Source organism: Lissotriton helveticus, chromosome 11, assembly GCF_964261635.1.
Source record: "Lissotriton helveticus chromosome 11, aLisHel1.1, whole genome shotgun sequence".
Classification (NCBI taxonomy): Eukaryota; Metazoa; Chordata; class Amphibia; order Caudata; family Salamandridae; genus Lissotriton; species Lissotriton helveticus.
In genome coordinates this window covers 923668048-923685795 of record NC_136072.1, presented here as the reverse complement: position 1 = coordinate 923685795, position 17748 = coordinate 923668048, and the positions used below count along the sequence as shown (strand labels likewise).

At 44.4% G+C, this 17748-nt stretch overlaps 1 protein-coding gene across 18 annotated transcripts in view; it reads right to left on the bottom strand.

Annotated features, from left to right (window-relative positions):
• MTMR3 (myotubularin related protein 3) overlaps positions 1 to 17748 on the bottom strand; it is a 1335997-nt gene that overhangs the window by 298600 nt on the left and 1019649 nt on the right. For all 18 annotated transcript variants that reach the window (XM_078667211.1, XM_078667215.1, XM_078667214.1 and 15 more), the window contains one exon: positions 12916 to 13061. In XM_078667211.1, coding sequence (XP_078523337.1) covers positions 12916 to 13061 — 146 coding nt within the window. The remainder of the gene's footprint in view (positions 1 to 12915; positions 13062 to 17748) is intronic.

Sequence of the window (17748 nt, the reverse complement as noted above, 5' to 3'; positions counted from 1 at the left end):
CAAAGATACATAAAGATGAGAATACACCTCCGGGACGACCAATCGTTTCTGGATGCCAATGCCAATGGAGAAGTGTGGCTCAGGGGTTAGAGGCGGCAGACCCGGAATCTGAGATCGGTCCTGGACCAGGGTTCAATTCCCCGCCCCGGCGGGTCTTGGGCTAAAAATTCCACGGACTCGATAATTCTCACCCCGGTGCCTCCTCGACTCACGGGTTCACACTCTGCGACTCTGGGCAACAGCTTGCTTAATCTCCACAACGGCCCCTCGCGGCGGGATGCCTGACTTTCACCTTGTGGATACCCTGCTATCTCACAGGGGAATATCAGGAAGGGTTCCCTAAGCAAGCGCCGGGAAACCCACTGCGGGTAGCTGTGCGCTATATAAGCTCAACTACATTTACATTTACCTTATTGGAACCCATCTCTAAGTTTGTCGACTTCTTCCTAAAGCCATTTCTACCCCAAGTTAAATCATTTGTACAAGATGCCACAGACTTCATCAACAAATTGATGACAATTGACTTTAATGCAAACACAGATTGGATGGTCACGATGGACATAACGTCCTTATATACACAGATTCCACAAGAAGAGGGGATACTCGTGTTAGAAACCTTCTTGGAGGAAAGAGTAAGACCTCACCAAATGCCAACCCCTTTTATTCTAAGCCTTGCAAAATTCGCACTCAAAAAGAATTACTTTAAATTTAATGGAGATTTCTTCTTTCAAACAGGCGGGGTGGCGATGGGATGCCCTTTCGCCCCAGAATTGGCAATCCTATTCATGTCTAAATACGAGGATATGTTTATCTATCAGAACAACCCATTTGCGCAATGGATCAATAACTGGTATCGTTACATCGACGATATTTTCTTCGTCTGGACAGGGACAGAGGTTGACCTAAGGAAATTTTATGAATGGATTAATAACAAAGTACCAACCATCAAATTCAGTATGGAGCATTCACAGAAACAGATGCCTTTTTTGGACGTGGAAGTGTACCCTTCGGAAGGGGGGTTAGTAACAACATTATATAAAAAAAGAACAGATCGTAACAAAGCGCTTAATTTCAAAAGCAATCACCCCCGAAGCCTGAAGGACAATTTGCCCTATGGGCAATACCTAAGGATTCGAAGGAACTGCCATTACAAAGATGAGTACCTGAGACATGCGGACAATCTGACGAACAATTTGTTACAACGAGGGTACCCCAAAAAACTTTTGAAAAGGTCTGTGAAAAGAGCGTGGTGGACTCCACGAGACAGTCTATTGGAAAGAAAGCCACAAAAAGAGAATGAGAGAATGGTGTTTGTATCTACATTCTGTCCGAACTCCAATGCAATAAAAAAACTTGTAAAAAACAACTGGCACCTTCTAAGAAACAGATGCAGCATTTATTAAAGAGCCACTTTTTGCCTTTAAAAAGAATGCCAGCATTGCCAATCATCTAGTACGAGCTGCTTTGCCACAAAAGAGTACAAACTCCACCTTAAGAACAATGTTGGGCCTGCCACCGGTCAAAGGACACCATAAATGTGGTGAATGCTCATGTTGCGAGACAACAAAGGAAGGCTGTCTATTTGAACATAGAAACATAAAATGGAAACATGACTCATTTACAAATTGTAAATCACGGTTCGTTGTATATGGGATAGTGTGCCCATGCAATCAACTCTACATTGGCAAAACCAGCCAGGAAGTACGTAGCAGAATCCAACAACATAAATCAAGGATTAAAAACAAAGTATTAACAGCTCCCCTTGTGAATCATTGGCTTGAAAAGAATCATAAAGACACGGAACTGTCCTGGACAGTGATCTCCAAAGTGGAGAATGATGAAAGAGGAGGTGATCTGGAAGAAAAACTCTCTAGAAGGGAAGCAAGGCTCATTTTAAAATTTGACTCCACAATTGAGGGCCTAAATGAGCTAAGTGAATTATTCAAATTAGGGTAACAGGGGTCAGTCTGTCCCTGTCCCTTGGCTATCAGAATGGAAATAAGAGTTCCTGTTCTGTCACCCAGCAGTCTGAAGGACCGGCCACTACATCCAGGCTGAGAGAAATAAAGGCAAAATCATTGACCGCAGCGGGTCTAAGATCAAACACACAATAGAAGAACGTACTATATAACTGGTCATGGTCAATGAATAGACATTCTCGAAATTAAGGTGGACAATGGCACATCGATCTCGAATTGCACTACATCACCCATAATACACTAACTGTGGACGATTGACATCATAGGACGAGAGAAAGCCATGGATCATATGAATCTATAGAACATAAAATCATGCCCTTGACCGAACAAGCAGTATGTTATATTTGGACAGGAATGCAATCAAAGCAGGGAAACTTCATGGGAACATCATGAAGAAATAGGGATTAATTACGCGGAAGAATCGCAATTTCGAGAAAACAAACAACTCACTAGCTATATGCTGTGCTTCACGAAGAACGGCAGTGCCTACAACATAAATAGACAGCCAATACGGTAAAACAAACATAAAAGCAAAGATTGGGAGGAGCCATAAAAAGACCCCCGCAACCGGGGACTACAACTCCCATGAATCAAGGGAAACCCGGAAGCCTCCACGATATTGAACGCGGTGTCTACACGAAAGGAACAGATTGCACGCTCGGTGCCCCGACCGACCAAGGTAAACTTAAGAAAATGAGTGCCTTGCTCACTACCGATAGATGTGATGCCGGTCGGTTTTTAATTCCATCCCTGTTTCTTCAACAGGCGGGAGCACTGCACCTCCGGCGAACGGGAACAGGCTGCGATTCTGCAGGTACACTCTCGTGAGTAACTTAATCTACATAGTACCTAGAAGTAGAGAATAGCATTATATTGAAGATTATTCCGTCCCTCTCTTTCCAGTTGTCCGTTACTTAAAACATTGAAGACCGCAATCCAAAACCACCCTAACACAAGTAAGCGCTAACGAAAAAATGGTGTTATGAATGTACGGCTGTTAATGAGATAGGCCGATACTGATGTTAAACATGGGTCCATGTTTTGTTTTCTTGTCTTGGTGCATAAGGTTGCATTACCAGTGATTTACACGTCGGGAATTGAAAATAACCCCCAGGCTCTTTTGAATAGAGGTAAGACAAGTAGGTGGTTAGTGTAGAAGTGTTTCGCAAGTAGTTATAATTGAAAAATCAGTTCTCTCAACAAAAGGTGTTCTCCTCTCTTTACAGACCATTGTCCTGATGAGAACCCTCAAATCAGTTTGGGTTCGAAACGCGTAGACCGTTGACAGCCATTGAAAAGTTTCAACAGAGTAAAAGACTACAGAATGCATCTGAATTTTTGTATTAAGTATATGGCTTTGCTGGGAACAGTGTATTTCCAGCAGTATTTTATCTGTGAGAGTATGAGTGTAGTATGGATGAAAGTTTGAATGAGCTTATGAAAAATTTGTATTTTCTTTGAAAAATTGTTTTTGTGAAATTTTGTGGTTAGGTTTTGTACATAAGGTCCAAAAAATTGGTAAAAATCAGGTGAAATGAAAAATGTAAAAGTGTGTGAAAATAAATTTTGAGTAAAAATAAATAAAATAAAAAGATAATAAAAATCAGAAACATTTGGTTTGATTCCAATGTTTAGAGCAAAAAAACTGCTATATTAAATTGTCTAGCATTGGGTTCCTGTGACAGCGGCTGGCTCTACATTCAGAAATTGGTGTCCATGTTCAAGTCAGTGCACACTTGATTTGGGTGCAACAAGGGCCGGCAAAGACCCCGATTGTAGACCAAGGACTGCACCCAGATTTTACTGCACATGGGTAGCCAGGCCTTGAGTCGAACCACAGAGGTCCATGTCCTTATGTGGTCTGTGCAAAAGGTCACTTCCCTGCACTCAACATCCAATGAATAATGAGCAGGCAACAGCTGTGTGTGGTTAAGTCCACGGAGGGGTTGGTCTCAAAGCCAGACTTATCACAAAACATACCATACACTGCTGAATCCTGTGCACAGCAATAATGAGCTTTGACAAGGAGATGTGCATCATTGCCAAAGATAAAAAATGAACAGAAAAAAACAAACTTTGTTAAAGGAGAATTATATGTAACAATTAAAAAAATATATATATATTTATTTAAAAAACCCACTGAAAAGCATTTAAAATAAACTTTAGAGGACGGAACAGTGTGGTGAATTTAAAACCTATAAACCACTGACATTTGCCAATGGTGGCTGTAAGAGGCTGGCTTAGTATATGGTGAACACATATTTAAGTGGTGCACCTTGCGCTAATCCAGGCAACCCTATGGTGGTTTTAGTGGTGTTTGATAACTATAGAAAGCTCTCAAAGTCGTAGCAGTGAAGATCAGCCTTCAGGCTTATCCTGAAGGAGTGTTAAACAGCTTGTTTTACCAGTTTAATCATGTAGTGTAGGATTAACGAAAAAGAACCACAGTGTGTGCGGGTGTGCGGGTGTATATATATATATATATATATATATATATATATATATATATATATATAGTCTATTTATTACACAACACTCACTAACACATTGGTATCTCCTACCTGGAGATCTCAACACAAGCACACAATACTTCAATTGCAATAAGGTAAGTGGCACAAAATACAGTGGTCTCCAGGGGGAGACCAAACCATATATTAAGAAAGTGGAATGCTAACTGCAGGAGAGGAATGGACTTGGACCAGAAATCCCAGAGCCAGGGACACAAGGAACCAACCAAGGGAAGTACCCAAGAACCCCACAGAGGTTTTGTACAGCGTGGGAACAGAGATGCGTGCCCAATGGAAGTCAATGGAGAAGTTGCGGTTGCAGTTTTGCAGAATAAGGACTCTTCCCAGGAGACCCAGGAGAATTCCCTTGGAGGACGGAAGATTGGAGAGCCACCCCACCTGTGGATGCACCAGAGACCAGGTTACCTACACCAGGGAAGTCAGGTGCATAGGGGTGAAGAGTTGTCAGAAACATCCGTAGACGACAAAAGAAAACTTGGAGAAAAGTGACTCTAAAGAAGAAGGTGAAGAAGTCCGGTGGAATCAAAGGGTGGATTTTAAAAGTGAAGAACTTGAAAGCAGAGGGGACAGTCTATGTCACTCAGGAGTGACCAGGAGGCAAAGAGCAATGCCCACCAATGTCGGATGGTTCAAAAGTGATGACGGTGACCTTGTCGCTGCTGCTGTGAGGACCAGGCAAAGCTGAGGAAGACCAGGTGCCGTGCACAAGCTGTCTTACGTCGAATGTCGATGACCAAGGGGGCGGTGTCTGGCGGGACCACCAACAAGCCTTGGTAGCTGTAGGAAAGTAGCAACTGCTTTCACGGTTACCCCCACTTTTTGCTTGATGTAAAACTGTTTCTGACTAGTCTGACTGAGATCCTGCTAATCTGGACCCCAGTCCCTGTGCTTTCTCCCCTAAATTGGTTTGGTAAGTACATCCCAGATTGGACACTGGTGCAAACGTATCAGTCTCTAGTATATGGTACTAAGGTACCCAGGGCATAGGTACACCAGGGATCCTCCATGGGCTGAAGCATGCATTATGCCACCCATGGGGGACCACTCAATTTGCAACCACAGGCCTGCCATTGCAGCCTGTGTAAGCGGATGCTAGCAACACTTACTAAAGATATAGGTTTCCCTATATCTCAGGTCATTGCACTTAAAACCTATAAGTCACCGCTACAACAGGCCTTTGCAATCCTGAAGGCAGGGTGCTTGGTTCTAAGGGTGAAGATGGCCCTGCATGAGCAGGACACCCCTACGACCTATGGAGTCCATTCTCCCTAGTTGTGAGACAGCCATATGACATATAGAGGGGCACCGCGTCATTAGGCGGTGCTGGAAAAAATCCTGTCATGTTTGGTATCAAACATGTTGGAATCATACCCCCACACCATAAACGGTGTGGGAGGTAAGATTCGAAGTACTGGAAAGGCCCTCCGTTAGGCCCTCTGTACTCCCGGTACCAGTCTTCCAGACCAAGACAGCAAGCCAGGGCTGATGCTGGCCAGAGACACGTTTCTGCCCTCCTACTGCTGAGCCAAGCTCGAGCAGGGGAAGGCAGAACAATAGGTATCATGTCATAGGGAGGTATGATCACCTCCCAGACAGGATTTAGTGTATTGGGGCAGGGTGGGAGCGCTTGCCAGCACCATAGTCTGCGTGCATGGCATACTTGGTGCCCTCCAAGCATAGTCCAGTTCAGACCAGTCCAGGGAGCGATGGCTCCCGCTCTGGCGGGAAAATGGACAAAGGACAGGGGAGTATCCTCCCCCTTGTCCAGCCCCTCCTTTGGGAGGGACCCCTGAATGGTCCTAACCCTTTCTTAGGGTATTTAAGGGCTTATCTGTGGGTGGGTCCCTAGATTCGCCATGGGTCAAGATTAATTTCTGACACCACTTCTTCAACTCTCTGGGCACTCTGGACTTCGCTGGACATCAAGGCTGCAATCTGGAAGACTCCTGCTGCCCCCGATTTCCTCACCCTGCTCATCTGCTGCAACGTCCGTGCCTTTGCACCATACAGGAACCTTCCAAGGCCTCTGGGCATCCAAGACACCTGAAGGAATCTTCCTTGAAGTGAAGGAGTCACTTCCCTGCATCCACAAGTACCGCAACGAAGCTGACCAGTCTGCAGATCCTGAGCTCCCGAGGACTCCGAAAAACTCAGCAACACAGGTGGTAGTTCTTCACATCCCTCTAGGCCTGACCTGTCCTCTCACAAAGTTTGAGGCCAGTATCCCTCGTCGAAGCCGCAGGAACCAAACTCCTGTGCAACGCGTCAACTTGCAGTTGCAAAGGATTGTTGACTTCCTTCCACCAAGATCTTCGGGCTCCAAGTAGCCCCAACATCAAGCATCTCCAGTGACCAAGATCTTCGTACTCACCGCAGCACTTGCATTGTGGGCTTGCTTCTTTGGTGAGCTGCTCATGGTCCTCTGGGGACTCCAGTGCCTCCGGCCTGTGGGTCCCCTACGTATTCTCTGGGCTCTGCTGATTGCTCAGGGCCTGCCCTGACTTCCCCGCTTGTGGGGAGTCTCCTGGATCTTGCAGGTCTTGACATTGCACCTTTCTCCACTTCCACACTGGTTTTAGGTGCCAAGGCTTGTTGGTGCTCCCACCGGACACCGACCCCTCAACTCTCGACATCTGACGTGGGACAGCTCGTGTGTGGCTCCTGGTCTCCCACAGCGTGGCCTGTCCACACAGCTGCAGTCCTAAGGTCACCGTCCGCTCCCCTGCAGCACCAGACATCGGTGGGCATTCGTCTACCGTGCCTCCTGGTTACTCCTGAGTGGCATAGACTTTGTCCCCTCTGCTTGAAGATTCTTCACAGCTTGAATCCACCTTTGGGTTTCACCGGACACTTTCACCTTCTCCAGAAGCAGCATCTTTCTGAAGTCCTCCAATGGAATCGACTGCGGTTCGGACGCCACTTCACACCTAAGCACCCAGCATTCCTGTGGCAGGTATCCTGGTTCCTAAGGTATCCATGGGTAGGGTGGCTCTCCAACCTTCTGTCTTACACAGGGTTTCTTCAGGGTCCGCTGAGAATGGTCCTTCTTCTTTAAAAGTGCAACCGCAACTTACCCATTGACTTGTATTGATCACATGGTCGTGTTCCCACTTGGCACACGAGCACGGTGTAGCTCCTAGTTACTTACATTGGGAGATTCCCTTAGTCCCTGGCAATTCTAAGCCTTCTACACACAGTTTTAACTCAAGTCGTGGTTCGCATTCAACTAATTCAGTATATGGTTTGGTCCCTCCTAGTGACCACTGTGTATTACATGCTACTTACCGGTTTCTATTGAAAAGTATTGTGTGCATTGCATTGTATGTATCTCCGGCTAGGAGATACCAGTATGTGTTAGTGAGTGTTATATAATAAATACATATTTTTATAAATACACTGTGTGGTTCTTTTTCACTTAATCTATATCACTAAGATTATGTTCTGTTAAAACAAGCTGATTTACACTCCTTCTGAACTGAGCCTGAAGGCTGCTCTCCACAGCTACCACTTAGAGAGCTTTCAAAAGTTGTCAAAGACCACTAAAATCACCATAAGGGTTGTCTGGATTGGTGCACAGTGCCCACTTCACTAAGTGTACACCATACACTAAGCCAGCTTCTCACAGTAGCCGCAACTGGCATGGAGAACGAAGATGGAGCAACGTTGGAACCTGCAAGGTCTTAGGAACTCACCACAAGCAGGAGAGTCTGTGCAGGCCCTGGGCAAGCAGGGTAGCCCACTGGAGCAGGGGAAGACCCTCAGGAGGACCCACAGGGCGAATGCACAGGAGTCGCAAGAGAACCTCGAGCAGCTCACCAACAAGGTAAGTTCATAGTGCAGAGGATGCAGTGAGGACATGGTACTCGGCAGGAAGAGATGCGGGAGCTTCTTGTATGCCTAAGATTTCTGGAGTGCAGAGCCAACAAGCCTTGGCAATGGCAAGTCGACATGGAACAGAGAGTCCCAGTAGGTCCGACAAGGGATACTGGCCTCAACATTGCAGAGAGGACAGGTCAGGACTCAAGGGAGTTGCAGAACCTCAACCAGTGTTGCTGAGCCTTTCGAAGTCCGTGGGATGTCAGGGGCAGCAGAATGGTCAGCTTCGTTGCAGTGCCTGCAGATGCAGGGGAGTGACTCCTTCACTCCAAGGGAGGTTACTTCGGGTGTCCTTAATGCCCATAGGTCTGGTGAAGATCCTGGAAGAACAATAGACACAGATGATGATGAAGACTTGCAAAACAGCGAGACCAGGAGCAGCAGGAGTCGTCCTTGGTGCAGTCTCGGTTCCAGGCAAAGTCCAAGTCTCCAGACTGTTGAAGAGTGACGTGGTTTCAGGCTTGAGTCTTGTCCCATGACGAATTTAAAGAACCACCGTCAGGTATGCCTTTAAACACCGTAGGGAAATGGTTGAAACTACTCAGGAGTCGCTCCCAGAGGAGGGGCTGGACAGAGGGCAGGATACTCCCATGTCCTTAGTCCAGTTTCGAACCAGAGCGGGAGCCAACAGCTCCCTCAACTGGCTCAACCTGGAGTATGCAAGGAGGGCACTAAATGTGCCCTTCAAAGCAGTCTGGTGGCCCAATCTGGTACACCAAGTCCTGTCCTGTCCTGTCCTGTCCTGTGACAGGAAACCTATTGTTCTACCTTCCCCTGCTTGAGCTTGGCTCAGCAGCAGGAGGGCATAATCGTGTCTGCGGTCGGCAGCAGCCTAGCTTGCTGTCAGACCCTGAAAGGCTGTTACCAGGAGTACAGGGGGTCCACTAAAAAGCCCCCCAGTACATGGCATCAAGTTTCCAACACTGGAATCGGTGTTGGGGGTATGATTCCAACATGTATGATACCAAACATGACTGGGTTCGGTGCACCCATTATATATTTCGACATCTCGTAATGACTGATGTCCACTAAATGTATTAAAATGGCTGACCACACTTATAAAACCTGTAGAATTGACTCCGAGGTTTGTAGGGCTGTCCTGCTCAAGCAGGGGTAACCTCACACTTATAAACTAATAGTACAAAAAATCTCTACCTGTATTAATCAAAAGGCGCTAAAAGTCGCCAATAGATAAGCTCCAAAACAGCTGGCCTATAGACAGAGACATGCAAGAGTCATAAATTCAAAAGATATCAAAATGTATTAATAATCGATTCTTATACTCAAATAAATAGTCAGTAAAGCAAAATAAACAACATCCCAGCAACCCTATACTATAAAAAAAGATCCTTGTATATAAAAAGTATCTGATGTATGTAACAATTGTTCTTGAAAACTGTGGTCCACTTTTTCAAACATTGCCTTCATCGCTGCTAGTATGACTGGATTCCGGAGTGTCAGGACAGATGAGAATGTGTGTTCATGAGTCTGTTGGTATGAATGTTTGAGTAAATGGGTTGCTAGGATGTTATTTTTTTTTGCTTACTGACTATTTATGTATAACAGTATATGAACCGATTATTAATACATTTTGATATGTTTTAAATTTAGGACTCTTGCATGTCTCGGTCTATAGGCCAGCTGTTTGGGAGCTTAACTTTTAGCGCCTTTTGAGTAATACAGGTAGAGATTTTTTGTACTATTAGTTTGTGCTCTTTTCCCCTGCGTCTCTACCTTTATCCTATTTCAGGGGACCCCTCTGTTTGTGTGGTACAACCTCACACTTACAACCAAGCACCATGCCTTCAGGCCATAGGGGTGACATAGGTTTTAAGTGTAGTGACCACATATATAAGAAAACATATCTGTTGTGAGGGGGGCAAGCACCAACTTACAAAGGCTGCAATGGGAGGCCTGTAGTCGCAGATTAAGTGGACTCACATAGTGGCACAATACATGCTGCAGCCCATGCAGACTCCTGGTGTACCTATGCCCTGGGCACCTTAGTACCATATACTAGGGACTTACAAGGGTACACCAGTAGCCAATTGTGGATGTACAGAAGTGTTTACCATGGTCAATGTAGGGGAAAAGCACAGTGACGTGTCCTGATTAGCAGGATTTGATGTCAGACTAGTCAAAAACATACTGACAACCCAAAAAAGTGGGGTAACCATGAAAGCAGATCCTACCTTCCTACAGTGGCCAACTATTACTTGACCCCAAATGCACTACTCAAGACCTCTTGCAGATGATACCACAAATAACACCATCAAATGACACTACTGGCAACATCAACTATCACCTTGTGTCTGTTCTTGTGGTCACTTAGGCAACACCAGCAGCACTGGGCAGTTGTCAACTGCCTTTACTGTCCAATTCATATCCCCCTCAACTTTGCGTCTGGAACCATTCCTAACTGGGGCTTAGGGTAAGGTAAGAAGAGAAGAAGACATACACTGTGGCATGAAAGGGCATTGTATTTTAAAAGAATAACGGTCCGGGAGAGTTCTGCTCAACTGCTCAGCAATTACTTCTTGCATAATTCAGCTTAACATGACAGACCTGGAAGGAAAGCTCTGCATAACCCCTACCATTTATGCATACCCTGCAGCATCGGCAATCCTGTGGTGGTAATTTATTTTATTTGTTTCTCCAAATGTACACTGAAGCATTCCCGCACTGTGGTGAACTTCTATTGTTTTGAAAAGAATTATTCAATTCATCTGAAACAATTATGGATATTCAGCAATGGCCCATGCTCCATCACATTTATGCTTATAAATTAATAGAATATATACCAAAAACAAATGAAACCAAGAAAAGGGCAGTACTGAATGTCAGGAAGGTCACAGTGGCTAAAAATGTGGTGTATTTTCATCCACCAGTTTTTTTTATTATTTTAACAAAAGTCGCCTAAAGCAATTTCCATCTTAAATATAAAAGTCTGTTGTTTGGGACCTCTCCTGTGTTAATATTTGTCACACTCAAATGTTAAACTGTGATCATACATTTTCCCAGGTTTGGTGCAAACTGGTGAAGGGAGTGGGTGCAAAATTATTAAGAAGGCAACATTTTTATTCACTATGGTTATTCTCTATGGAGTGAGGTGTTAACATTAATTATGTAGATGTTTGTGCACCAGATGTCCTGTTCGAGCCCCTTGCTGAAGTTAGACTCCTGTGGTGGGACGCCTGTCACATTGTTAGTTTATACCGATCGGATAAGAGCATTTTGGAACTTTTGGGGTCCATGCTTCAAGGTCCTTTCTTGTTGAGTAGCTAAAAACATGCATCTAGTGTACAGGCTTCCCTCCAGTACTACTCTAATGTACCCCTCCCCCCCTCTTTCAGACATCTCTGTTTGGACTGGACCGACCAGCAGGACAATAATTCTTTCTTATCTGTTCCTTAGTTTGAGGTAGCCCTTCTTTTTGTTAGGCAGATCAGGTTCTGCTGACTTCTTCATGCAACAGAGGTACATGGTACATTTGATAATAAAACAGGCTTCCCCATGTCAATTGCAAGTTCAACAGAAATCATTGACAATTGGTCAGTGTCAAACAATCTCACTTGGCTGGCCAACTCTCCCAAGAAGACAGAGAAACCACACTGGAAGTGTCTGCAAATTCAACAACATGATGTCCAGCCTCCTATGCATTTATTGCCAGTTGTACATCTGACACCACTTACAAGGCAATCTAAATCCCTGCCTTTGACTCCTCAATTTATTTCTCCTGCTTTTCAGAGTTGCCCAAGTTCTGGGGAAATTCATTTGGCTTACATGAGGCTGCCAGGAATATCTTTCAAGAAGAACCCAGATGTGAAAATGTTAGTTCCTGACTGCTTGATCACCTAAGCCTTCTTGATTCTGCTATTCACTGAGTAAGCTACTGAAATGTCATTGACGCAGGTTACAACATTCCCTCATACCAACTTTACCCCAAAGGGCACAGGCATTCACTGGCGGGATACTGTGCATATATCACATTTGTCTCTTGTACCCTTGAGATGAAACAGCCAGACAGATTACTATCACCAAAACAATTACAGAACTCTGCTGTGTTTGGAGAGGTCTTACTCTTTTTCATTTGCTTGCCTGTTTTGGTCCAAACAACTTCTAATGCTGTGTTGCCTACCCACCAATCCCGCATATTGAGCTAACTAGGGATACAGAAGATACCTCTCCAGATTACACACTTAACTATACTTCTTTAGTAAAAAGAAAACAGGACATCGGTTCACAGTTTGGAATTGGGTCTCACAAGGCCAGAAGGCACTGTAGGAGGTGGAGCAGTGGCTGGTTTGCCCAAGCATGCACCAGGGCTTCCTTTTTATTGTTTTGTGAACTATTTTATGATGGGCTCCCTGCCATCTAGGGTTTCCTACAGTCTCCACTAAGCAGAAAAAAGGTCAATATGTTTTACTCTGCTCCATTATTTAAAATAATCCTAGGGTGCTTTTTTACAAAGATCCAACCACTATCTGCATTGATCTTACGCCACATGAATGGTATTTGAAATGTTGGCTCACCTGCCCAGGGGTTGTTCTTCAGGGCTGGAGCCTGGGATGGGGTACGGTGCACCCGAATCATCAGCCGGGGTACAGGGAGAAGAACCAGGGAGATACACTGCACTCCATAGCATCAGGTTCCGGACGTGGCACACAGGATACAACACCTGTAAAGAAGAAAAGGACGTGTAAATAAGAGAAACTTAAGCAAATACACAAAGGCATACATGATGGATGCTCATACCAGCAATAAATAAAATTATCTTTTTTTGTGACTATTACTATGCGTCATAGGCTCTTCTTTCCCATTATCAGTTTCTGGGCATCCTACCACTGAACAGCGTGATCAGAAACTGCTTTCAGAGCTGTTGATTTGGAGCTTTGAGCACTAGTAATGCATGTGCCACATGCGGCACAATTCTTTTTCTGCACCTGTATCCCTTCTCTAGATACCTTCCTGTGTTTTTTTTTCCTGAATGGCAGCTAAGGGTGTTAGTAGGAATGTGTCAACAATGGAGAAAAAAAAACAACTTGCAGACTAAAGAGTAACATGTAACCATCAAACTAAATAGTCCTTACTTCTTGCTTCTTTCTTGTTCCTTATATGTGGGTAGATTCCACAGCAATTGAGAATGAGAAAGTCAGGCGGACTTATCAGCATAAGGCAGTTTAAATAACAAGGTCGGAAAGAACGTCCATGACACATATTGCATGGTTTGCAAGGAACCCTTGAAAGCATAGGCTGTAGAATACCTGTAAAATACAGGTACAACAGGTACAACCTGAAGAATGCCACTGTCCTAGTTGAGTGTGCTTGGACACCGTATGCAGGTTCGGCTCCAGGGTGGTACGTGACATCCATCTGGCAACTGTGAACTTAGCAGTCACTCAGCAAGCATAATTACCTTGGAAAGCCAGAAATGCTCAATATGTCTGCCAGAATGTTTTTAGTATCTAGAACATGTTCTGCTCATAATGGTATTTGGTTTCTCAATACCCATTTAGAAATTATTTGTGCTTCTTTGGATAGGGCCAGAAATGTTGTGCCCCTTGTTTGTTAACATAATGCATACTGGTGGTATTTTCCACTCCTCTTTAGATGTTGCAGATGGACACCCCAACCGTCTAAGAAAGTAATGAGGTAATTACGTATTTGGGTATCTGGGGTAAGAATGTTAGTCTCAATGACAGATTGATGGCTTTTGTCCACCAGGGTAGAGCTGCTGTCATGTTTGGAGTGATCTGGATTAGGTTGTCGAATGATACTTGTGTTTGAATCCAATGCTTGTCCAATTCGCCCTGTAAAGGTTGCATTCTTAGATGGGAATAAGTTACCAGTGAAATGGCAGAATACATCATCCCTAAAAGATATTTTAACAGGCATACAGAAACTAACTTTCCTTTCAGTAGCCTTTGTACTAGCAGTATGAGTCTTTTTTGCCTTTCCTATGATAAAAACGCTTTGTCTTGGATTGTATCCAGAACTGCTCTCAGGAATGTTTTATCATTGATGGATGTACTAATGATATTTGATGATTGACGGTAAGACCTAAGTCTTCGAACAATGTCAGACAAGCTGCTGTAGCATTTGACGCTTGATGAGCAGTCGGTCACTTAATCATCCAATCGTCAAGGTATGGGAATACCTGGAAGCCCTTCTGTCTTAGGTGAGTTGACAATAGGGCTAAACGTTTTGTAAAAATGTGGGGGGCTGATTTGAGCCCAAAAGGAAGGATGTGCATTGATAGTGAGTGTCAGCTACCCTGAATCTCAGGAATTTGCAATGTTTTGGATGAATGGGGATAGGAAAGTTAGCATCCTGTAGATGTAATGTTGACATGTAATTCCTGTGATTGAGGAGATGCAGGATGTTTTGAAGGGTTCCCATGCAAAAGGATTGTTTACTATGTATTTGTTTAGATTCTGCAGATCCAAAATGGGTCACCACTTCCCTGTTTTCTTTTTTATTAAGAAGAAACTAGAATAGAAACCCATTCCTTTCTGGGAGTGAAGCACTTTTTCTATTACTCTTTTTTGTAGCATGGTCAAAACGTTTCGCTGGAGCAGATTGTGATAAGGCAGGTGTGCTCCCCTGGTGGAGTGTTGGTGGCCTTTGGATGAATTCTAAAGTATGACTGTAAGTGATCAGATCTAACACCCATGTGTCCGATGTTATCTGTCGCCATCAGTAAGAAAAGTAAAAAATATTTGCTCCCAACAACTTGGCAGACTGGAGAGGGTATAACAAGCACTTCTAGAATGTCAATGCTTTCTGCTGGTGCCTCTTGCTTGAGAGGTTTGTTTCCTTCTAGGCGCTTGCATTGTGCAAGCTGCTGCTGGTGGATATTTGTACAGCTGTTGTTGATAGGAAGGTCAATATTGCTGCTGAAAAGGCTGGTACTGTTGCTACTTGTACAGCTGATATGCCTCCTCTTTACGAGAGCAAAAGCTCTTCCTTGCGCACCTCGAAAAGGCGTTTTCCTTATTTGTAGGGTACCCAAGGATCGTATGGTATCTGTATCTGCCGTGATCGCCTGTAAGGCGTCATCAACATGCTTCCCAAACAATGCCTCTCCATTATAAAGCATGCCTAGGAGCTTGCTCTGGACTTCAGGCCTTAGCGACGTGGCCTTCAACCATCCTTGCCGCCTCAGAACAGCAGCTCCTGCCAACTACCTGAACCCAGTCGATGCTACAGCCTTAGCGCAGCCTATAATTTCTGAAGAGGCTCTTTCGCCCTCCTGAAGAATTTTATTTGCTTCCCGTTTAACATTGTTCAGCAGAATATCTATGTAGGCGACGATGTTCGGCCACATTTGTCTGTCATACAGGCCTAAGAGTGCTAGTGAATCAGCAGCAGTAGTTGCTGACATTGTAGAGAATGGTTTACCAATATTATCTAGGTGCCTGCATTCCCTACCTAGTGGTGTTGATATGGGCGTCGATAGATTATTGGACCGGTGTTGAGCCACTTATGTTACCATAGAATCTAGTCTTAGGTGCCCAACCAGATACGTAGGCGCGTTTTCCAGCGCCTTGTACTTTTTGTCGATCGTTGGCAGAACAGTGGAGACTGTGCAGGGCTCTTCATTATTTATGCTCCTTCTTCCCAAATATAGCCTACTATTGGGATCATTCTAATCGTTTTCTCAGCAGGCTCTTTAAAGCCATAAGAAACAGTCTGACTGCTTAATAGTTAACAGCAACTGAAATATTTTTACAGCTTTTTTCAGAAGATTATGGAAACCTGAGATGTTATCGGGTGGAGACTCAACCGGTTGACCTGCAGGTGGATATGTTGCCGGAATTAAATAATCATCCCATTCATTGGGAGTAGATTGATTGTGAGGTATTTCCAATCCTTCGTCTTTGGGAGGCACTGCTATATTGGAAGCTGAAGTCCTTCTAGGTGTTAGAGGTGGGGTTATAGGACTAGGAGTTCTCAGAGTTTGGGTTTGAGATGGACCCTTGGACTGAGCAGGGGATTTTGCCTTGATAGGTTCTGGAAATCTTTTATAGTAGTCCTGCAACATGCCCTGGAGGTCTGGAACCAAAGTTAGAGGAACTTGAACCAAGCTTTCTTGGAATGGAGGGTGACTATAATGTTTGAAGTGTTCCATATGTTTTGCAGACTTTTCCATGTATTGCTGTGGTCTTGAAGAATAATAGTCTTCATAATACTCTTCCTCATACTCCTCTTGGTACCCTCATTGTCTGAATCAGATGCATCAAGTAGGAGACCTTACTTGGGGATGTATGTATTGGTCGTAAAAATTCTAAAGATATTATGCCGCTCGTCAATGGTACAGTTTTTCTCCTTTTCATCAATGGAGACCTCTTTTCCGCCATTGAGTGGGTCTTCGAATATTTTGTTGGTGGTGGTTACACAGTTGTCGACGAGGTCGTCGATGATGAGGTATATGTTGAGAGTGTCCTCATTGACTATGTCTTTGTCTACAGGGTCGTCGTCATTGTGGTTGTTGTAAATGATGTAATCGACGTGGTTGTCAATGCTCGTGCAGTCATTGTCGACGTCGGTATGTTTGATTGTGATAATGTAGTAATCGATATTTTAAATGCCAATGTAGACGTCATCGTCAATGGTTCTGAGGAGGATTTTTTTCTAACTGTAAAGCCAAGTTGGGGGAAAGGGTGGTTATCTCTGTTAACTATTTTTTTTTTAAACAAACTGAGCATTTTTGAGTGATATTGTACAGACATTCACATGAGAATAGACATAAGTGTTCTCAGAATAAACCTTTCATTGCCATGGAGCTGTTTTCTATACCCATATCCACAGTTCTTAAGGATTTTCCAGCGCTTGGAATACAATATAGTAACCCATGTGATATCTACTTCATCTACCCACACTATGCCAAGTGGCAACCGCTTCCCTCTTCCTCTCTTACTTGCAAATCTGACCCTCTCAGGTCCGCTCTCCCGGGTCCTCTGTCCAAAGGCCTTATTCCCTAATCCCCTTCCAGACTCCCAATACATGGATAGCACCTCCTGATCTTCCTGCCCCATGCAACACTCTCCATGCCTTTATATCAGAGTGCTTTATGTTCCACCCTCCTGGGGTCCCTTGGCACTCTTCTTCTGAGGCATTCTCTAACTGCTTAAGGTGCGTTACCAAGGCCTCCCATGCCCTGGCTGCCTCTATAGCCTTCTCACTCCCATTTTGCCTAGCTTCTCTTAGCCAAACCGTTCCCTCATAACCAGCCCAGTTCACAAATTCTATCCTCCAGCTATCTATACGGGGTCCCCCCCTTTGCCTTCCAGTGACTGGTGATGTCTCTTTTTGCAAGTATTAAACCCAGGTCTTGGAATTTACTTGTGATCTTATTCCTAGAG